Source organism: Drosophila serrata, unplaced genomic scaffold (genome assembly GCF_035046125.1).
Source record: "Drosophila serrata isolate PLE 108 unplaced genomic scaffold, ASM3504612v1 contig_31, whole genome shotgun sequence".
NCBI classification, from domain to species: Eukaryota; Metazoa; Arthropoda; class Insecta; order Diptera; family Drosophilidae; genus Drosophila; species Drosophila serrata.
Window position 1 is genome coordinate 51,647 of NW_028256929.1, and position 24,200 is coordinate 75,846.

Below are 24,200 nucleotides of genomic sequence, written 5' to 3' on the forward strand. Positions count from 1 at the left end.
GTATTATTTCAGCATGCCCGTCTGACGACTATATCATATACATAGATGCCATAATACAATTACAAAACAAAAACTTGTTCAGTTTTCAAACGATTTTTATAAAATTTTAAATATATCCCTTTTATATTATTCTAGAGCTTTTGTTTTAATTTGAATAATTTGAAAGCAGGCATTACATAATTGTTTTTAATACGCTTTTATTAGTTCGGGATGTACATATGTATATATCGGAATCTTTGAACACTATTTTCAAGGGTTTCCAAATATCTGATAAACTTGAAACTTGGCATACTTCTCAAGGACCGAAGACAATGCAATAATTTGATAAAAAATTTTCATTATCCTGATTAGGATCGTCAGGATTGATACATTTTTTTATAGATCCTCCGTAAAGGAGTAAGAGAGACAGACCTAGTGCGCGATCTGCGCACACTAAAAAATAGAAAATAAATAATAGTTAAAAAAAACTAAAAAAAACACGCTTGTATAAATAACCGAACTAAAAAGAAGAAAATAATTTATAATTACAAACAAAATTATTAAATTCAGAGCAATAGTATATAATTTTAAACAAGATCACTAAATTCAGAGTTTAAATTGCTACTGATCGAAGTTATATCTGCAAGGGTATAAACTTCAGCGTGACGAAGCTTCCTTTCTTTTTTAAATGTATCATAAATCAGACGAATGTGTCATATGACTGACATTGGAGAAACAGAAAAATAAAGAAATTGTTTTAAAATTAATATCTTCGATTTTATTTTCGTCACCTATAAAGTACTGAAGTATTATAGATTAAACAGGCATAAAAAACAAAGTTTAGAAAAAGTGAACTTTCCATTTTCATGTTCCTTTTAATTTTACCCACAACGCTATTTGTAGCTGTTATCTCACACTACTTTTTTTTTACATAATCCAATATCTTATAAAATTGTTATTATTTACGATTTGAAAACAATGTTTTAAATGTTTTATTTTTTATCAACTTATGTGTTTTTAAACATATTTTCAAAATATTTACGATTTTTTTTTTCATTATTTTAATTCCTTTTTTATTGTTGCCGCGTTTCTTTGTAATTAGTAATTGGTAGTTTAAGCGTGATTGTGTAAATAAAGATTCCTGTCAGATTGAGATTAAGCGCATTTGAATCGAGGCTAACTCCGACACGCTATAGCTTGCATACCATTGCCGTTTGCAAGGATCATTGAGAATCTATAAATTTTTGCCAAATAAAAAAAAAATATATTTAACATTTACATACAAATATCTAAAACTGCCAGATGTTTTGTAATTTCCAAGCTACATATGTATATTATATTTGTATAATTTGATTTTGATCAACTTTAAAATATATAAAAATTTAAAACTAATATAGACCCTATAAAGTACATATATGTATGTATTTTTTATCAGCATAAACATACGAGTTGATACATCGAAGTCCGTCTTTATTTAGAGTCTGTTCAGCTAGAAAGCCAGCTGGTTAAGGTTAAGGTTAATTTATTACATTTGTGTACGTTGGGGTTAATTAGCAGCCGAAAAGTGGCTTAAATCCAAACAAATAAATAAGAACTGTCCGAAGCTTCTGATGATTACGACTCTTTTATTTTCCTATATGGACTTTCAAAATTGTAGTCCTAGTGTAGAACAGTTGGAAAAACTTTCGTAATTATTTTTAATAAAAAATTAAATTTAAATACACCCTTAACTGAAAAAATTTTTACGGAGAAGAAAAATATTTACTGCAAAAAATGAGAACATTAAAAATTTTAGAAATCTAAAAATAGAGCCGATGCATCCTTTGATTTGTACTATTCTATATTTGCACTAAGAATTGGGCAACAATATTGTGTGGGAATATTTTTAAATAATTCAAAATAATATAAGCAAATAAACTGTTAATTTTATTTATGCATTTAAGATCTTCTACTTTATTCAGATTTTAAATAGTTAATTTTCTCATTTTTTTATTTCAGCTCAAGTGATAACGCTCATCTTTGTTGTTGAGGATTTAAAATACAACACAAATTACACTTTCTTTATAAGTGTTACAGATTTATTTAATATTAATAGAGGCATAATAAGCAATCAATATCTCAACTTAACTGTTTTTCTGTTCTTATTGTATTGCATTCGTCAAACTAGCTATACAGTTTTAAATCATGGTTCCGAGAATCTTAGAAAATCGGATCTTTAGTCCAAAGCGGAAGGCGTCAAAAACTGATTCGTCGCTAATTAATTTTGGACTTACGGTGCTATTTTTGTTGGCGCTTATTCATCAAACTAGTGCTCAAATCGGTAAGTGTCTCATATTTTACTTAACTTATTAATTGAAAGAAAGTTTTTTATTTTCTAAGTAGAAGGTCGTCTAAATGCGTTTTTTCTCGCAGTTTCTAACCAAACTTAACCACATCCTAACGATGCTTTGGTTCTCATCTCGAACTTTCCGACAAAAAATAATATAAAGCTTATCTAAATAAAACATAAGAATATACAATTTCTTGATGATTAATATTATAAGGTGCCCGAAATAAGTATGTAGAACTAAAAAATCTAAATTTCTATTTCTATTTTTAATTTCCTAACAATATCCAAGTGATAAAATAAAAACATTTTAAAACAAAAAGTTTTCAAACGAAATACATAAGTAGATAGGACAAACTCGTAATATCAAAAATAACGAAATAAATGAACACATTCACAATGGAAAAGTTTACAACTAGTTTAAATATGTAGAGTATCATTTTGTTGTTTAATACCTTCAGAACTCGTCCTGAAGTTTTTAAAGTTTTCTAGTTATTTCTTAATTGATAGCTTCTTTCAAATTCTTTGAGTTCCAAATTGTCTTCAATTGGAGAAACGTTATTGAGAAAGGATTTAATCGGATTTAAGTCCGGGGTGCGCGCTCGCCATTCCAATATGCAGTCGGATTTCCAACGATGAAAAAAAAAAACTCTTTGAGTGCTTTCCACAGTGGATAGGTGCATTATCCTGTTGAAATGTCCGTTCTTCACCGATATAATCGTCTCCAAATTGACCAAGAATTGCATGTAATAGTTCAACATAGGTTTGAGCGTTCATTATAAAAAAATATATTCTTGTTGAAATATGTTTTTTTTACTCATATTAAAAGCTCATACATAATTTTATTATAATTTATATTATATTATAATTTTTAATGGTTTTTGTCAACACATTTTCTGTTCAAAAAATAATATCTGTCATTTTTCATTTTGCGAAGAATTACTTGAAAACCTGTATGTATATAATGCCATTTTAAACAGTGAAAACAACAAAGTTAAGCATTTGATTACATACTTGCATACACATATGATATATGTATGACTTCCGTATTTCCAGTATCATTCAGATAGCTATTAAACGGATAGACTAATTTAATAAAGCGTTTCATGTGCACAAAAAAGCGAGATGTTGCAGGAAAGGCCCCTCAGCTATTTGCAATTGCAGTCTTACCCTACGTTCATTCTCCTATCTCACGGCAGAGCCAAGATATTCTTTAGCCAGTATCTAAATACAGTATGTACATAATTGTGGGAAAACGTTGGTACTAAAAGAAATTCCACGAAATTATTTCCCGTGGAGAATAGAAGAGAAGGGATATACCCCTCAAGCCTAAAAGATATCATGGTCTATTATCCCAACTATGCCGCTTCAAATATTCTCCACAGTCTGAAAAAGTCGCTAGCAAAACTCAAATAAAGTACAGAATATTTAGAACGAATAGAATAGCTTAGGTAGCTCGGACCAATAAATTCATAAGCGTAAAAAGAAAATTCAAGCCTATTAATATAAACTATAAACGATAAAGCTGCCACATTTTGCAATCATTGGTTGCATCCGTATAAAACTACTGTCATCACAATTCTGAAATCTTATTCAATTCTTCGTTCTTACGCTTAACTCAAACTTAATAAAAATTGTAATGCCGATTCCTCATACTTAATAAAAGTAAATAAATTACACTCATATAAATTTGTTAGTATGTACCGAGTATGAGTGTTGGATGAAAATCAAGTCACTCAATCCTCTCCGTCGCCCGGTGTGCTCTTACTACCATTCATAACAGATAAGGATGAGCAATCAGTAAAACGTTAGAACAAATATGAATCGAGTCTGCCCTCAATAAAAAACAAGTAAAATTTAAATTTGTGTTCCTTTTAAAAGAAAAAAAAGAAGTATGTATACATATGTACAGTTTGTCAAGTAATTCTTTGCAAAACGAAAAATCCCTCATAATTTTGGGTTTAAACTGAAAATTTATTGACAAATACAAGAATTTTTTAAAAATTTTTTTTATAATATTATTAGGATAACTTTAATCTATAAATATAAAAAACAAAACTTAAATATTTTATCTTAAAACATAGTAAAAATAGCAATAACAAAAACATTGCAATTCGTATGCTGTCAATTAATTCTTTGCAAAATGCAAACAGGAGTTGAAGAGGTTCCTAGAATTAAGCAACGCAAAGCAAATTCTGAGGAAAATTAACGCTTGCCACTTCTTAGTGGTCTTTACTTTTATATTCTTGAAAAATTTCGTTGGAAAAAGTTCGTGTTTGATCGAGTCCAGAATTTTAATCATGCTCGGCAAACGAATTGACGATAATAACATAGAATTGGTTTACTTTAACCATTATAAAGGGTAATCGGCGTCGGAACATTCAGAAATTTTTGATATTAAGTTAGGAACAATGTATAAAATAATTAAACGGTCTAAAAAGAAAAATAGACTTGACCTGTACAATTCTACAGGCAGATTACCAAAAGCTCTCCAAACGCGACCATTATAAAATTTCGAAACAAATTGATAAAAACCCGCCAACAACCCTCAGAAAGTTGGCTTTGGACTTATAAAATGATTGCAGAAAAACAGGTTGCCATGAGACTGTGAGGAAAGTCCTGAATCTACACAAATACTCCTCGCACATTGCCAGGAAGAAACCAATGCTTTCAGCTATAAATATTGAATGGCGGTTTAATTTCTCTATCGGCCACGTTAACCAGCCTCCTGAGTATGGGGATGAAGTTTTTTTTTGTGACGAGACTAAAATAATGCTATACACTCATGGGATGACCCAATAAAGTTTGGAGGAAACCAAACACAGGTGTCCAGCCGAAGAATATCATACCAACATTCAAACTTGGCAAGTTTTCTGTGATGATAAGGGGGTGCATATCATCCAAAGGAGTTGGTGAGCTGCGGATTTTTAATGATATAATGACGAAGGAGTTTTATTTGGACATCCTTAAAAAGGAATTGACCAGAAGCACGGAGAAATTTGGTCTGCATGACGTAACTTGTCCAAAAAGAAATAAATATTAACTGCACCAGGAAAACAAACTCCAGTTCAAATCGCAGCTGTGCAGGACCTGGCTCCTGTTAATTGCAAAAAAGTCATTGACACTCCTGCGGAAAGCCCAGATATAAATATAAATAGAAAATTTTTGGGATTTTTTGGAAAAGAAAGTGACTAAACGGACTCCAACAAATAAAAAGGGTTTAATTAAAGTAATAGAGGAGAAATGGGAGAAAATTCCAGAATATTACGACTTGAAAGGGCTAATAATGCCAATGTCGCGACGCCTCCATGCTGTAATTGATGCAAATGGACTCCATATAAAATATTAACGCCGCAGCTATTATAATTTTTAAGTTATCCTTGGTTAACTATAACGTCTTTGCAAATTGCAAAGAATTAATTGACAGCATACGAATTGCAATGTTTTTGTTTTTGTTATTTTTTACTATGTTTTAAGATAAAATTTTTAAGTTTTTTTTTTTTATATCTATAGATTAAAGTTATTCTAATAATATTATAAAAGAAAATTTTTAAAAATTCTTGTATTTGTCAAAAAATTTTCAGTTTAAACCCAAAATTGTGAGGGATTTTTCGTTTTGCAAAGAATTACTTGACAAACTGTATGTGGGATACCCTTGCAGCAGAGCTCGCAAATAACTGTCGACCGTTTCTCGTTGTCTGCAAATAAGTGTCTTTTCCTGACACTTTACGAAAAAACTCAGAGAGCAACCGAAATAAGAGTGCTTAAATGAGCTCGCTCGCGCTCAGAGCGAAACCGTTTTTTTTAATTCTGTTTTGTTCTGGTTGTTCCAAGACCGTTTTGTCGTGTTCAGTGAAGCAAAAAGTCTTTTGCATATGTATTGGTATACACTCACACGCATAGGCAAGCAAGTCGTTAAGCGTCTGTATTGCGATCGTGAATTGAGTGTGTGTGAGTAAATGCAAAGACCGTTTGCGTTGAGTTTTTCGGTCAATCGATCTTTTGCTGACTCTCATTGTGCGAGCGTTTCTCGTTTCGCTCTTTAGGCAATGCTCATTGAAAGAGCGACACACAAAGAGCTCAACGAAAAACGTTCAACAGAAAACATAAAAGAATACAGCAAGAGTCTCTTGCTCAGAGCGAGAGCGAGAGAGTATGAACTTTTTCGGTTGTGCTCGCAACGAGATCGCAAGAAAAAAATCGGTCGACAGTTATTTGCGACCTCTGCCTTGCAGGGAATTATAATTTCAGTCATAAGTTTGCAGCAGTGCAGCAGCGTGACCGAATATGGTATTTTAAATACTTTTTGGTATTTTATCAGCTCGGATTTTGCCCAAAAGTATTTTAATGGTATATAGGTATTTTGTAGCATTTTTCTTAGATTTTATGGTATTACATGGTATTTTCGGTTTGGTCAACACCTCTCTTTTTCTTGAATCCAAACAAGTCTTAATTAATCATGAGTAATAAACAAAAATATAGAGCTGAGTGGGAGACTATGCCGGAGAACCAAAAATGGCTGGGCAATGGAGCGCAAATATGATGGATGCGCGGTGCAAAGCCAGACGGACATGTTAAGTAGGCTGGCGTCACTTACGCAGCACGCGGCTACCCAAAAACATAAAGACAACATGAACTACTTCTGTTGAAAATCAAAGGTACAATGTACTGGCACCTGTGATGAAGGAGCAACTGATCTCTAGCATGAAACGGTGCGTTTCTGCAGCGGGAAGGCCTGTGTTCTCTATAATCATTGATGAACAACAAATGTTGTGCAAAGATCTCAACAAATTAAATTTAAGCAGTTCTGACGAAGAAGACTGGTCAATTTAATGAAATGTAATATTCTGATCTTAAAAGAAACGTACAAGACTCGACAAAGTTCCTTTATTATTTTATTTTAAGAACATGTTACTCGATGACTGGACAAAAAAGTTCCTCTATTATTTTATTTTAAGAAAGTGTTACAAAATGAATTTAAAGTATTTAATTAATTTTAAGACTTAAATATATATTGGAATATGGAATTGAATACGAATGCATATTGTTTTAGTTTAATGCTGGACTGAAATATTATTAATCTTGTAAAATGAAATAAAAAACAAACATTTTTTGCAATGGGAAAAACCTTATTTACATATTACAAATTATAATTTGAATTTCTAGGCGATTTATTTGTTATGGTATTTATAGTGGTATTTTATAAAATATGAAATAGTATTTTGTAGTATATTTTTGAGACAAAATTAGTATTTCTCGTTTAGTTCGGCGCGGTCACGCTGCAGTGCAGTGCAGGAGGCATCTCCGACCATATTAAGTACACTGCGTTTCACTTGAATAGCACACTTTACATACTGAATTTCAAATCTCGAAATCTTTTAAACAAAAAGAAAACTCGTTGATGTTTTTGTTTCTATTTATAGAGTAATTTATTTTAATTATTAGAAAAGTAACAAAACTTAAATTAAATTAACAATTAATAAAGGTTAACAAAAAAACTGAAAAACTTCAAAAATACCACAAAAATTTTGTTTCACATGAATAGCACATTTTTTTTTTAAAGTATATTTAATGAACTTAAGTATTAGGAAATGTGTTTTTATTCAATAGTAAGTATTAATGTAAATATATATGTTAATTTAATAATGGGTCGAGCCCCCCTTATTCAATATAACCTCGTAGATCCTGTTGGGCAGCGAATCATATAGACTTTTAATGTAGTCTAGGGATATTGTAGCCCAGGCCCTCTGAATGGCGTCAATTAGTTCGTCTTTTGTTGAAAATTGTTTACCAGACTCATAAACCTTTCTGACCAGCCATCCCCAAACATTTTCAATTATATTCATATCCGGCGAGTATGGTGGCCAGTTCAGAGTTTCAACATTTTTATCTTTTAAAAAAGATTTTACAACACGTGCAGTATGTATTGGGGCATTGTCGTGCTGGAATGTCCACGGCAAATGATTGAAAAAATTTTCCAATGGTGGAAAACCTTTTTCGAGGACGTTTAGATACGCTTTTGCGTTCATGTTTGAGGATAAGAATTAGAGTTCACAAGTCCCATAGTAAGATATGGCTCCCCAAACCATAACTCCGCCTACTCGACTGTGTAAACGCTCCAATTGATGCGTCTCTTTCCTCAGATCATGAAAATAATAATTATAGCCATCTGGCCCCTCCAAATTGAACTTTTTTTCATCAGAAAAAACTACGCGCCTCCACTCGTTACACCATGACATATTGACCCGGCAAAAGGTCAACTGTGCTTCCTTTCGTTTGGGGTTAATCGGTGTTTTTTTTTAAGTTTCAAGCGTTTAAGATGTTTAGCTTTGGAAATAACTCGCCAAACAGTAGTTTTGCTCGCGTCAACACCTGCTTTTGCCCTTATTTTGCTCACAGAGTCATGAGAATGTGAGGCTTCCCGCAGAATTGCAAGCTTATCTGTGTCGCTAAGGAGACTATTTTGGCGACCTTTCATATTTTTTCTATAGTTTTGCTTGTTCTTTATAAAATTGTGTACGACTTTTCTGCTTCTTCCAATTTTTTTTGCTATATTAGCCACAGAAAGGTCACAATCAATATAGCTTTGTATTTGGATCTGTTCCTTGTGACTTAGTGACGTTCCACGACCCATAATTGCACAAAATGATTAAACTATGTTTGAAATTCACAAATTAATCAAAAAACTTTCATGAATCAATCTTCTTGGCTGCTGAAATGACACTAAATCTAAAATGTGCAATTCATGTGAAACAAAATTTTTGTGGTATTTTTGAAGTTTTTCAGTTTTTTTGTTAACCTTTATTAATTGTTAATTTAATTTAAGTTTTGTTACTTTTCTAATAATTAAAATTGATTACTCTATAAATAGAAACAAAAACATCAACGAGTTTTCTTTTTGTTTAAAAGATTTCGAGATTTGAAATTCAGTATGTAAAGTGTGCTATTCAAGTGAAACGCAGTGTATATATGTACATATATTCTTGATCAGTCGATCTAGCCATGTCCGCGTGTCCGTCTGTCCGTTTCTACGAAAACTAATCTCTCAGTTATGAAACTATCTGAATGAAACTTTGTAGTTTGTCTTCTATATACTCTCACTCGTTTATAAGTCAGAACGGGCCGGATCGGACGACTATATCTCATAGCTGTCATAGAAATGATCGGAGAATTAAAAAAAAAATTATAACATTTTCAGTTTTAAACAGAATTTGATTAAATTTGAGATATAGCCATTTTATATTACTCATAGGACCGCGCTGATTGACAATTGAGCACAAACTTATGTATTCACACACAGTGGACAAAAAAAGGTTAAGTAAGTTTTAATTCTGCAATTTTTTGCCTGTAAAAAGATTGTGGTTTACTTTATACAAAACAAAACAATAACAATTAAAATTTAAAAATACTCCAGGTTTAACGTCAAAAAGTTTAAGTACGCTTAGGTAAAGATGAACTCCTGCCTCTTTAATTACTTGTTGAACCTCCATTTCCTGCAATAACTGCTTGGAGATGTCGTTGCACACTATGTAACAACACTTTGGTATCTTTCTGAGTAATTTTATCTCCTCCCGATCCTAAAACATCCTTACAGGAGTCTTGTAAAGATATTAGACGCTTCCTGATTCTTTATCTAATAAATTTCACATTTCTAAATAGGATTGAGGTCTGGAGACTGTAGAGGTGTATGCAATTGCTTATAGTTGTAAACAAGCCACTCCTTAATCAAATTTGAGCTCTGTTTGGGTTCGTTGTATTATCAAAACATTACTGTCCATCAGAATTTTTATGTATCAAAGCATGACCCATGATAGTGTTTATAAAGACAAGTTTTCCAACTCCAGATATCCCCATACACTCCCAGACCATCATGTTAGCGTCGCCACGCTTAACAGTTGGGTTTAAATTTTTGTAATCAAATGGATTATTGGATTTTTTCCCATACCTTTTAAAAGCCATCCGAACTATAATCATCATCACTCCAGATGATGTTTTTATTTACAATAGAAATCATAGCACATTTCGAACTATTTACGGGTGAACTCCTTTTCTGAGCTCCGAAAGGAACTATCTCATGACACTTTCCTCCTGTTATATCAAATGAAATTCCTTGAGGTATCATAATTTCAGTCAGAAGTTTTCAACGCAGTGAATGAGGTCATCTCCGATTATATAAAGTATATATATTCTTGATCAGCATCAACAGGCGAGTCGATCTAGCCATGTCCGTCTGTCCGTTTCTACACAAACTAGTCTCTTAGTTTTGAAGTTATTTGAATAAAATTCGTATATAAGTTAGAACGGTCCGGATTATATAGCTGCCATCGGAAAAGTTAAAAAAAATTGAACTTTTCCAGTTTTCAACAGATTTGCATAAAATTTGAGATATATCCATTTTGTATTATTTTAGAATTTCGGATTTCAGACTTTCATATCATAAAGCTGCCATTAAAACGATCGTTAGGCATAGAGAAATATGCAAAATTGTGAATGGAAAACCGTATATATATTGTGTATATGTACAAAATTTATCTTTCCCAAACCTTTTAACATTTCAGTAGTCACATCATACAATATACCTCTTCAGGTTGCCAACTTTTGTTATAAAACACATACATATCTCCAAAAATTCAATTTCTCGATCTCCTATTAAAAGGATTGTAAAAATACTTGTAGAATCATGAAGACGCATATGCACGAATGCAATAAACTTTAAAATCGCTATTCACAATTCAACTCTTTGATATTTGGGAAAAATTAGCAAAACTGTGTGACCGAATGTTAGTTTTAATAACTTTCTTTATTAATTATTTTATTCTTTTCTTAATTGTTCAAAATACAGTTTTATACTTTTTGCTTGTCTTGTCTGTTCTTTACTTTTTCACGTCAGTGATCTGCCGCTCAGGGTTGCCAGCTCTTCAACACAAAAAAATTACAGATCCCTAAAAAATAGAACAAAAAACGGATAGATTTTTTATAAAAAGACAAACGAAATGACAAACATAGTTTTTTGAATTTCAATTTATTTCGAAGAGCAACTCGTCAATGTTTTTGTTATCTTCTTCTCGTGTTTCGTATGCTGCTCTTGACCCTATCATTTGAAGATACTTTTCAGGCACTGTATAATTGTGGCAACATCCGTTGTTTCGACGTAACCCAAATCTAAATGAAAGAAATTAATTAATGTGTTTAAAATATGTTATTGTTGAGTAAATAAGACCTACCTTATGGCCAAAATCGAGTTTAGCGTGTCAATGTTTAGCCTATTTCTTAGTTTGGTTTTTAACAAATTAACTTGGCTAAACACGCGCTCAACCTCAGCGTTGGACCATGGCAAGGACAGCAAAACTAGCCAATTCGTCAAACGGCGTGTGTCCTGCCGAGTCAATAAATGATTTGATCTCAGCCAAAAATAAAATTGTATCGTCCTTGTTTTGCCATTGAACAAGATGAATTGTATTATATTGAGATAAAGTTTTCTCAATATAATTTGAATCTTTGTGGAACATTTTCAACAGCTCATCAATCGGGTTCTTGATGGCACGTAGAATATTTTCTACGGAGAACAATTTCATTTTTTTTTTGTAAATATCATAGTTATCCGGCAATCTATATTTAAAATTCATAAATTTTCTTTCTGAATACTTAATTGTTTTATACCTCTGTTTTAATTGATTTATGAGCTCAATTACAAAATCCGTGCAATGCTGACCGATTGCTCAGTATGGTCATCTATTTGGGCTTTGAGGTCTTTTAATTTTGACTCAAATTCATAACCCAAATATAGATCCCTTTTTATATGAATTTTGAAGTCATCTTCAATAATATTTATTTCGATGTTGGGTGGAATTATTTTTGTGCTTAAATAACTTATGCCGTACTTCAGGTTTCCCAAAAGTTTTGTCGGGTTCGAGGTATTTGATAGGAAGTTTTTGTTTATTCGTTGCATAACCTCGAAAATAGGTTTTAAAATAAAATTAAGTATAGATAATTGACGTCGGTGTACAGATCAGCTAAAACTGCAGCTTTGTGACATTTTTCAGCTAAAGCTGTCGTATTAAAATGCAACTTTATTTCGATCCACTGATCTAAAATGCGTTTCACTGCATGCTCAATAGACAGCCACCTAGTGTCGCACACTCTAGTTATCTTTAGAGGTTCTTAATAATAAATTTATTCAAAAATCAAACTTAGCTTAAAATCATTTAAAATAGGTAATTAAGAAAATGTTGGGACAAGCATACGGACAAAATGAATTATTAGTAAATAATTATAGTTTAAGACGAACACACAAATTAATAGTCTGTAAAAAATCAAATATGTTAGAACATATAAGATATATTTTTGCAAACACAAACAATGGAGAATAAAACAATCTGCCTCATCATTATTGATGGCTTGATATAATGGCTTATAGGCGATCTGCCTGGATGCGCTTTTTGAGAACTATGAGTACGTTTCGCTTACAATAAACTCTAGCGGTTGTGGCATTGTGTCCCTACAATATGCGTTTACTGCCAGTTGCACCGAATGGCAGTCGCGCTTAATTAAAATTAAGGACGGCGCTGACTTTTTATGCTCAACGATACACTTTTTTTTACCCACCATAATATTTGCGTTGTCCGTCCCAATTCCAATCAAATTTTTGATGGGAATCTTGCGCTAGTTAAGTTCTTCTAGTACGGAATTAGCAATGGTGATTGCGTCCCCACTTTCAATTGGAATCAACGACAAAAAAGTTGATGTAATAGCCAATCGTTGATGGCTAAAATAGGTTATTGCGACACCTGATCAAAATTGCAAATTGCAAATTGCAAAATATTGCAAGTGCCGCCTCCTGTCTGCGAGACTCTGATGTCGCGATTGGCTTGAACGGAATTTTGTTCTCTTAAGCAAATGGAATTGCACTTTGCGTGTTTTTTTTTTTTGTTTTAGCATGTGCGCGAATCATGTCAATTTTTTGGTTCAAAGTGCACTTTCAATACTTGCAGTACCCCCTATTCGAATCCGTTGCATCGCGACTTAGCCAATTCGCAAGTGTAGGCTCCTGCAGCCACGAAGCGCGAAATTTTTGCTTGTATATTCCTTGGGCATCCTAAATTTTTAGCGCAATATCTCGATTCCAATACGTTTTGTCGCTTACACAAAAAAAAAAACAAAAAAAACAGGGCTGCACAGCTTCAAAAAAGAAGAAGACATCATATCGATATGTAAGCGATACCACATAATTACTAATAGTAAATTGTATAGACATTAAAAAACAAGAAAAAGGATGAAAATAGAAAAAATAAAATAAAACAAGAAAGAAAGCTAATTTCGGCACGCCGAAGTTTATATACCCTTGCAGATAGAACTTCTATGAATAGGAATCCATACAATATAAATTATATATATTTGTGTTAAAAAACAATGAAGTAATAGCTGCTTTCATTTCATTCACCTATACATATTATATTTGCAGTTTTACATACACAGATTTGCATTTTTCCTCTACATCAAACGATCGTTTGTATGGCACCTATAATATATATAGTCGTCCGATTTTCATAAAATTTGACACAAAATTTAAGACTAATATAAAATAGCTATACCTTAAATTTGAAAATCAGTTGAAAACTGAAAAAGTTATAAATTTAATTGTATTAATTTCTCGATCGTTCCTATGGGAGCTATATGATATATTAGTCCGATTTTCATAAAATTTTACACAAAATTGTAGAGTATAGTAAAATGACTATATCTTAAATTTGATCCAATTCTGACTACTATATCATATAGCTCCCATAGGAACGATCGAGAAATTAATAAAATTAAAAATTATAACTTTTTCAGTTTTCAACAGATTTCATCAAATTTGAGGTGTAGCCATTTTATATAAGTTTTAAATTTTGTGGCAAATTTCATAAAAATTGGACGACTATATCATATAGGTGCCATACAAACTATTGTTTGATGTAGAAGAAAAATGGAAATCTGTGAATGAAAAGCTGCAAATATAATATGTATAGGTGAATGAAATGAAAGCAGGTATTACTTCATTGTTTTTTAACACAAATATATATAATTTATATGGTATGGATTCCTAGTCATAGAATTTCTATCTGCAAGGGTATATAAACTTCGGCGTGCCGAAGTTAGCTTCCTTTCTTGTTTGAAATAAGTTTTCTCCATGCTTCCACAGTGCTATCAAAATTCTTCACCATAACATAACCTACTTCCTTATAATCCGACGCAATGTTCTTTTTAGCAGTGTAGTATTTTTCATTCTTCATTTGAGCCTTTTGTTGTACCTTTTTTGCATCTTTTCTAAGATCTTCTAATTTGTATCAACAATTTCTACCACTTCTTCGTCTTCCAATCTCTCCTTTAACTCATCACAGATATTTCCTCTTTGTGTTATTCCAAATAATGTTTAACTAGGGCGATGCCTAATACTGCATGAATTGAATTATTCATAGAAAACTCTACTTTTTCAATAACCTTATCCCAATGTACTCCCCTTTCCGGCTCCGTCAATTTTGCAATCATAGGTCCTAAACTTCTATTAATTCTCTCTACCTGGCCATTCGCCTGATTTTTATGTGTTTAACATTACTGATTACCATAAATTCTGCAAACTCACCAGACGTAAAACAACTCCCCGGATCTGATATTACACACTTGGGTCTACTATAAACTAGAAATGTTATGTTTTCCCATTGGGAGACCCAGGCCCGAACGGATATATTCTCCGAAAAATCCATTAGGATTTCCTATGCAAAACCGAACGCAGCTGATGAAAGATCATCTCCATCATTTGTGCCGCTGCCGCCGTTTTTTCCGTTGTCAAGACGTCGTAGCTCGTCCATAGTTTCCATGCCTCCTGCTCCTCCTTGCTTATTACTGGAGCACTGCCGGGACTTTCAGGTGGAACCGCACATAGCCGGAAGTACAGAGCGGCTTTTGATCCCTTCATAGAAGTGATAAGTTCAGACACTCTAACCACGTTTTGAGCAGAACCACAGTCTCTTCTTTTATGTCTAAATCCATTTTTTTAACGTTTATACACAAAAGCAAACAATTTTTTCCCGATCCCACTTCTGAGATTGTGACCGAAAGTTAGTGTTAATAGCTTTCTTGATTAATTATTTTATTCTGATCGTAGTTGTTCAAAATACTGTTTTATACTTTTTTTTGTCTTGTGTGTTCTTTACTTTTACACGTCTTATCTTATTCGGCTCTTCTTAAACAGTGATCTGCCGCTCGCAGGCAGCTTCTCTTCAACCCCCTTTTCAAAGAGAGGTCCTTCCTCGAGAAAGTAACATCCTCTCTCGAGAGAGCGCATCTCAACAAATAGTGTGTCCATAGTCTACTTACATATATTAGTTGGCTTGTTACAACTGTTTGTTTTTATACCCTTGCATGGTGTTAATGGGGAAGACAACGAATTTGCCACCCTTAAGCAATAATTATAACGCACGAATAGGTTATTATATGCTGTGTATATTTTCGTTTTCACTTCTCTGGTCGGAGCTGCAACTAACGACCGACTTATTGAATTCAACATATATAATCTTAAAATGTAGCTTAGCATAGATAAGGCGACAGAAGAAGAGAGAGAGAAATAGATAAACAAAGAGAAGAGCTAAGAGCGCAGCAGGTGCAGCCATGCACCCATGTCCTTCTTTCCGTCTGTCCGTCTTTCCGTCTGTCCGTTTGTCCGTTTCTACGCAAACTTGTCTTTCAGTTTTGAAGCTGTCTGAATGCTATATACTCTCTCTATATATATATACTCTCACTCGTATATATGTCGGAACGGGCCGGATCGGACGATTATATCATATAGCTGACATAGGAATGATCGCAAAATTTTTACAAAAAAAATTATAACATTTTCAGTTTTCAACAGAATGTAATCAAATTTGAGATATAGCCATTTCATATTATTCTACAATTTTGTGTAAAATTTAATAAAAATCGGACTACTATATCATATAGCTCCCATAGGAACGATCGAGAAATTAATCCAATTACAAATTATAACCTTTTTAGTTTTCAACAGATTTTTATAAAATTTAAGGGGGTAGACCACCCTGACATTTTTTAAAAATTGAATTTTTTTTACTCAATCTTGATGCTTGATATTCTTACGGTCATTTTAAGACATCGGGCTTAAAAATATCTCATTACTTGTGTATTGTACAGCCATTAGAAGTGAGCGCTGCCGGTATACCGTAGAGTACTTTCTTTACCTTCTTTTGCGTTTTTCTCTAAACTACGTTTTTTAAAACGGTGTACATGATTTCTCAAAAACCGCTAGACCGATTCTCTTCAATTTTTGTACACAGCTTCTCTATAATGCCCTCTATGGCATGACGTAGGATTTTTTCGATGTTTTTATGTTTTAAAGCTATAAATTTTTAAAACAAAAATTTCGTAAAAAAAAAAAAAAATTTTTCAAAGTGCTCTCATTTTCTCAAAAAAAATTGTTCAAAAAACGGCTACGTCATGCAATAGCCATACTTATATAGCTTATAAAAAATGTTTGTTTTTGAATTTCGGATAACAAATGTGGTGTGCAGCATGTACACCATCCGACCATTTCCTAAAAAAAATAAGTTTTTTGACTGAATATATCTCCCCCGTTCGTAAATATTTTTTTTCTTTAAATAAGTATTTTTTAGTTTAACATATGTAATTTGATGTACTAATAAATAAAAAGCTGTATTCCTAATAACTTAGTCAAAATGAATTTTTGAAAAACCCTCCAATTTTCATGCGTTCAGGGTGGTCTACCCCCTTAAGTTATAACCATATCTTATCATTCTACAAGTTTTTGTTAATTTTTTTTTGAAATTCGCACTACTATATCATATAGCTCCCATAGGAACGTTCGTTAGATATAGAGGAAAGATTAAAATCTGTAAATGTAATATGTATATGTGCATGATATGAAAGCATGCATTACTTCATTGTTTTTTAACATAAATATATATAATTTATATTGTATTAATTCCTAATTCTAATATCAGACTAAAACTTCCATTAACGAGGTAAGGTAAAAGTGACAATGACGACTAAGCCTTCTACCGGCATGCCGAATTTATTTTTGGTATGTATTTTTTGGTAGGTATTTTATGTAGTCACTTTTGTTTAGCCTTGTTAAGAGGTGAACCAATTTGGAAACTATAACAGTAACTCCAACGAATATCTCCGGAAAATGCTGCATATTTTTAGGTATATTAATGAAAGACATTTTTAATAGATTATGAATTTTATTTAAATTTCAGATCAAATTATTAGTGAACAGGAAAGCAAGCCCGTTGTCTTACAATGTCCTGTTAATGAAGACAAATGCGGAAAACTACATTCACTTAATTGGTTTAAGGGCGATGATCGCATTGCTGCAATGCTTCTGGGTGAAAATAATGCTACAAGTGTTAACAAAGATTTTGAAGAAAGGTAAGGAAAAAAAGGTTTATTGTATGTTTTAGAATTCATCTTGCTTTTATTATAGGGTGACTGTCGAGCAAAGTCCATATCGACTAGTTATTAAGGACTTAAAAATAAGTGATGAAGATATTTATCTATGTGATACAACATTCTTCATACCAGAAGAAACATGTGATAACTTCAATGGATATCGAATTGAATTAAGAGTTTTAGGTAAATTTGGCGTATTAGTGCGGGCCTAACTAACTTGCATGCTCATTTTTTTTGTATATTTATAAATTTATATGTGAAATTTCCCGTAAGGCACAGCCACTTGCAATAAATCACAATAAAATAAAATAAATCTATTTTCACCAATATGATTAAAATAATTGAAATATTAATTATTATTATAAGCTAGATTGCACTGTAAAATAAGAGTTCTAACCTCTGAGATTTTAACCAGTCAAACATCAATCAAATCTGAGATACATGTATACAGAAACCATTATATATTGAAAACCCATAAATAATTGGAAAATTATTCAATACTTGAGCCAAACAAAGCCATCCAAAACAACTCCAATACACAAAGTAAAGTTTGAATTTTTTGAATATTTAATATTATATATTTTATATATTTTTTTAAATAAAATGAAATGCTAATTTGGAAAGTGACAACTAAATATATAATTACAATTACGCAATCTTGATTCCAAAAATCAAAGAGAAGTGTAACAACAAGATGAGTAAGGATACGATTGTTAGCAGTCTTACATACATATTTTGTGTTCTGGTTCTTTTAATTTTTTTTTTCACAAAAAATAAGCTCAAAGCAATGAAAACAAAAGTAGCCTTAAGTGTTCGTTTTAAATTAAAATGTATGATCGTTATGCATCTTGTTATTAAACAATCTTTGGTAACATAAATACACCTGCCAATATAAGAGAACTTACATTTGTTTTAAATAAACCAAAGCAGGACCAGAGTTGTATTAAGCTCCAAATTGGTTTCTGTATTAATTTCATAAGGTAGATTTTATAAAAAATAAGTGTTTTTCCCCATTGAGCTGTTGACATCTTTCACTTTAACCATATGTTTTCTTTATCTTCCTTTTACCATAAACATGCCTCAAAACTCATAAAAATACATTTTCTTGCTTAACTGATTTTTAAACACATATTCTACAACTACTATAAAATCCATCGTAAACACCGACGTCGACGTACTTGTTACTACGATTGTTACCTAAAATACCGCTTAAATTCAACCTCTACAATTATATTCCACATAACTCTACAACACGTTTTCCTATATGCAATTTTAAACACTATTAATATAAAACATTTTATATTTTTTAATTTAATTATGGACTTTGTTAATACCTGTATTTTTATGATATATTTAATAACTTAGAAAACATTGGTAAATTTATTACAATCTAATTTAACTATTTATAGGGGTTTATAAAGCTAAAAACTTTCTGAGTAATATTACCTTGACAAAATTAATTTATAGTTGTATTTATGTTAATTTAATGATGATTTAATGATTTAACCAATTAAACATTTTAAAATTTCAAAATTATTTAACAAATTACACTTTTACATTAATAGCTTCATTTTTGTAACCTAAGTATTTATATTTTTGGAAATATGGTTAAGTTAATTTATTAAAAATGTAAACTACAACATTTTTCTTTTCTAATAAAATTTACCGGACACAACACATTCACAAAACACATAAAACGACAAATACGTTTTCTTGTATATCGGAATTCAATACACATGCGTAACAGTGCCACCCACTGAGGTTGTTATTTTGGATGCAAAGGGCGATCGCATTGAGAACGGCAGCACAGTGGGACCAATGCAGGAACGGCAGTCACTGAAAGCAACATGCACTGTGAGAAATACACGGCCTCAGCCGGAAGTAGGATGGTTCCGTGGAAACAAGCGACTGACAACGTGTGAGTATAACAATAGCGTCTTCTTGAGTACCAATTTGATAACATAATAATAATAATACATAATTTAGCACTTGTATGTTCTCTATTAGGAGGTAAAATAACTTCGCAATTGTCAATTTTTTTGATAAAAACTTTTTATATACCAACATCGATACCCATTCCTTTGTTAGCTACTCAGGGTACTTCTGGTTATCATGAGTATAATTATTTTACAGACATCTTAGCGATGTTAGTGTATGGTTGGCTCTTTAAAATAAGGTCTTATTATATTATATTATTTTTCTTTATTAATCAATCAACAGATTAGAAACCATGGGCATTGATTTTTACTTAAACTGTGCTGGCCAATTTTAATGTTAACAACAATTTCTTAACAGCAAATTAACAGGGATGAATTAACATATGCCCCCAGTCATGTCAAGTTCATTCTTTTCGATAGAAAGCCCTATACACACATATTGTAGTAGGCTAGCAGAGAGCTATGTATGTTAAGCCTATGTATGTTAAGACTATGTTAAGAGATGTAAAGATCATGTGAAACGGGAGAAGTGGTATTCGGTTCGAGTGAAATAAAGAAGTGCGAATTAAAACACTCGGTTCAACCTTCCACAATGTTTATCTTGCAAAGAAGAGACTCGAGATTCCCGAGGTTTAAGAAATTTTTTTTTTAATTTATAATTTCTTTAATTATAATAAACTGTTATTCTATTTTGAAAAATTATCTATATCCTCATTAAAAAACTTCATAGACTTTATATTTTAAAGTTGAAGAATTCATAAAAATCGTTACCCAATCTCTTGCATGACAAGCCATAGGGAATCAAACCAACTATTGCTAAAATCTCTGAATACCATTACGTTATTATAAATAATATAATATTATTATTATTTACAACTCTAACAGATTCTCCAACTCATGATTTAAATGATGGACTTTATACTTCAACTCTCGAGTTGGATTGGACATTATCGCGAGAAGATCTTGCTCAAGATATTGAGTGCCGTGTAAAATCTGCAGCCATATCAAATACGATTGTTACAACTTTTGACGTGGACTTGCAAGGTATCAGAATAATAAATACATCAATATAAATATAAAACCAGAAATTAAGATAATTAAAATTATACATAGGTGGTCAGTAAGTATTTACTCAACGACCATTTTCATTTTCGAATTTCTGAAATTAATTAATTAAAATTAGAAGCAAGCCAAATAGGAATTCGAAAGTTAACGGTTCATTTGTAGAAATATGCTATAAATAAAAAAATAAATGCATCTACAGTGTAATATTTAAACATCATCGGTTTCGACTTAAGTTTAATCTTTAAAAATAAATATTGTTTTAAGCGAAAATTTCATGTTACTTTATTAATAGTTAAAAACAATTCGCTTTGGTATCGAAGAAGGCTTTCTCCTGGAGTTGAATTTATTGAGTTTATTAAACTACAACCTATACAAACTATATCCAAAATAAAAAGACATATTTACTTTTGCTTTTAGCATTGTCCTATGAACAGTTATCTTTTGTTTTCGTTTTCTGCTTGTTTCTGCATGGACCAGTCTATGCGATAAAGAAAATTTCAGGGAAATCGGTCAACAACAACAAAAATAACAGTAAAATCGGTCAAAAACTACAAGACAAATAACTAAAAGAAATTTGGAGGTAAAAATAATTGTGAATTTGCGTAAATACTTTTGACCACCCCTGTACACATACTTCAGTTTAGAAAAAACTTAATAATTCCACCGTTTATTAGTGTCTCACCTTTATTTAATTCACAGTTTTACATTCAGAGTTTTGCTTTTTCTCTATATCTTACGATCGTTTGTATATATGATATAGTCGTCCGGTTTCATAAAATCAACACCGGAATTCTAGAATAATATAAAATGGCTTTATCTGCAATTATATATAAATATATAAAACTTTCATTCAGATAGCTTCAAAACTTAGAGACTACTAGCTATATATATTTTATCTGAACGGAGATGACTCCTTCTCTGCGTTGCAAACTTCTGACTGAAATTATAATACCCTGCAAGGGTATAAGAAAAATCAAAATAAATAATCAAAATTCTAATAATTTGTTTGTTTTTTTATTTTTAAAAATTGGATAGGAAGCTAACATTGGTACACAGACGTTCGCAATTGAATTATTAACAATCGATCCATGTTGGTGAAATTAAAAGAAAAGAAAAGCCATCAGAAAATTTATTTAAATTACAAAACTTTTCACTTTTGATTTCAATTCAAAACAAGAAAGAAAGTAGCTAGATTTGGCACTCCGAAGTTTGTTCACCCTTGCAGATTTCAATTTTATATATTTAAGTTAAAAATACTGAAATAATTAATATTTTCTTAACATTCCGAAACTACCTATACATACCATATTTACAGTTACATTCATATTCATACATATGTATTTACTATTATTATTAATTTTCATAAAATAAAGCCGATAGTTTAAAATAAGACAAAATGGCTATAGGAGTCTAAAACTAGATATGTAAAAATGTAGATATGAAAAATGTAAAAATAGATATGTTGAAAGCTTTTTCTACAAATTTTCCATAGTTGTCCGATCCGGCCGATTTCCGATTTATATACTATTGCAAGTATATTATACTAACTGGAAAGTTACATTCAAATACTTTAAAAACTGAGAGACTAGTTTGTGGTTAGAAACGGACAAACGGACATACATATGTAGCTGTTAATACGGATTGAATATACAATATTTATGTATATACATATGTATTTTATAAGGTCGGAAATGACATTACTTAACTGCGTTCCAAACTTTTGAATTAAATTGGAATACCCTGCAAGAGTATAAAAAGGATATACTAGAAAATAAATGTATTCAAGATAACACACGAATCCGGTGTCCATTTTGTTCTAGTAGGTGTACATTTTTCTAATCTCTAGTTATAGGCATTGAAAACTTCACATAGCCTAATGTGAGGTTAAAACAATTTTTTTGGGATATGACTAGAAAAAAGTATACAAGTCTTCTATAACACTAACTAATGCTAGTTACAAAGTCTTACATTAAATTTAATAATAAAATATTATCAATTATTACATCACTTTTTTTTATTAATCAACAGTGCGTCCAACCGGTATTGAGATTAATGGAGTGAAACATCATACCGTTCAGGGCAGTAAAGTTGTTTTGACATGTGATGTAAGTATTAGTATACATATAATTAAGTATAACTAACCAAAAATGAACTCAGCTTCTATTGGAGGCTCTAGGATAGGGCCTCACCACTTCATACAGTAATTCATCTGCATTTCGGGATCCAAATTTGATCTTTTTATTTTTATAAGAGGTGCGTATCACTATTCAGTGTTTGAGCAGCTGGGCAATATTTTCCTGTTTGTTATAAACCATGTTAGTACCTTAAAAAACTACACTATTTGTGACGATTTTACAAACCTGTCACTAGAACAACTGAATAACAACAAAAGAACAACAAAATAATTTAAAGCGTTTATTTGTAACCCTGAATATAAAAAAATATATAAAAAATGAGTATTCAATTAATTTTTATAAGTAGGAATTTACATCGGAACAAAGCTCGATTAGCCTTTAGGCCGCAATTGCATTTTCAAGAATCACCAAGAGCAAAGTAAATGGCAAGTCCTCAAATTAATAAGAAGATTTCGAGAGTATCAAAGGAAAATCGGATAATGTTTTCAAATTAAACAAGACGGACTGATATTTATTTAAAATAGATGTAAAATAGATGAATAAGACAAGAATCCTAAGAAAATTTTTTAGGTTGAAATGAGTATCTTACAATCGAGAACACCCGACTGGAGCTTTATTCATCTTCATAATTTAATTGTTTTTGGTTTTACATAAGTGATATGATTTAAAGCTAAACATTTTTAATTATATATTATCTTTTAAAGATTCACGGAGCTCGCCCAGCTGTTAATCTCACTTGGTATAATTCAACATCAATAATAAGTACTGATGAAAACGAACTAACAGAGATTAGAATTAAAGCGGTAAGTACATTAAAAACGGCATCTTATCAAACTTATACGATATTTAAATTATTTTTCATTAGTTTGAAAAGAATGATGGAACCTATCACACCCAATCCGAATTAATCTTTAATGCTACGCGCTTCGAAAATGACCGCGTTTTTCGGTGCGAGGCGGAAAATATTGTTTTGCAAATCAATCGAGAGAAACCAGTCTCATCCGCCCTTACTTTAGAAGTCTTATGTAAGTAAATACATATTTTAGAATGAATTAAATCCGGAAATGTTAAAATTTATATGTTTAACATAAGTATATTGACATATATGTACGTATATTTTAAATCTTTTTAAATGCTTACATCTTATCAAGAAAACACTTATGTACATATTTGTCAACTAATATTTTCTAAATTATTTGAAAAACAAGACAGGAAGCTAAATTCGGCACGCCGAAGCTTGTATACCCTTGCAGATAGAATTTCGATGACTCTCTACAATATAAATTATAAATATTT

General features: G+C 31.5%; 1 protein-coding gene and 1 long non-coding RNA gene across 2 annotated transcripts in view; one reads left to right on the plus strand and one right to left on the minus strand.

The window, feature by feature from the left end:
• LOC147645024 (cell adhesion molecule 4-like) overlaps positions 1-23,929 on the plus strand; it is a gene marked incomplete at its 3' end in the record, with an annotated part of 61,315 nt that extends 37,386 nt beyond the window's left edge. The window contains exons 2-9 of the mRNA XM_086833568.1: positions 2,147-2,299; positions 17,575-17,746; positions 17,802-17,950; positions 19,515-19,685; positions 20,590-20,748; positions 22,798-22,874; positions 23,609-23,707; positions 23,770-23,929. Coding sequence (XP_086689694.1) covers positions 2,164-2,299; positions 17,575-17,746; positions 17,802-17,950; positions 19,515-19,685; positions 20,590-20,748; positions 22,798-22,874; positions 23,609-23,707; positions 23,770-23,929 — 1,123 coding nt within the window. The remainder of the gene's footprint in view (positions 1-2,146; positions 2,300-17,574; positions 17,747-17,801; positions 17,951-19,514; positions 19,686-20,589; positions 20,749-22,797; positions 22,875-23,608; positions 23,708-23,769) is intronic.
• On the minus strand, positions 3,222-3,615 carry LOC147645025 (uncharacterized). The gene is made up of 3 exons (XR_015271853.1): positions 3,476-3,615; positions 3,320-3,375; positions 3,222-3,256 (listed from the first exon to the last, which is right to left on the minus strand). It is a non-coding gene; the product is annotated as an uncharacterized LOC147645025 (long non-coding RNA).
• Positions 23,930-24,200: the final 271 nt, after the last annotated feature.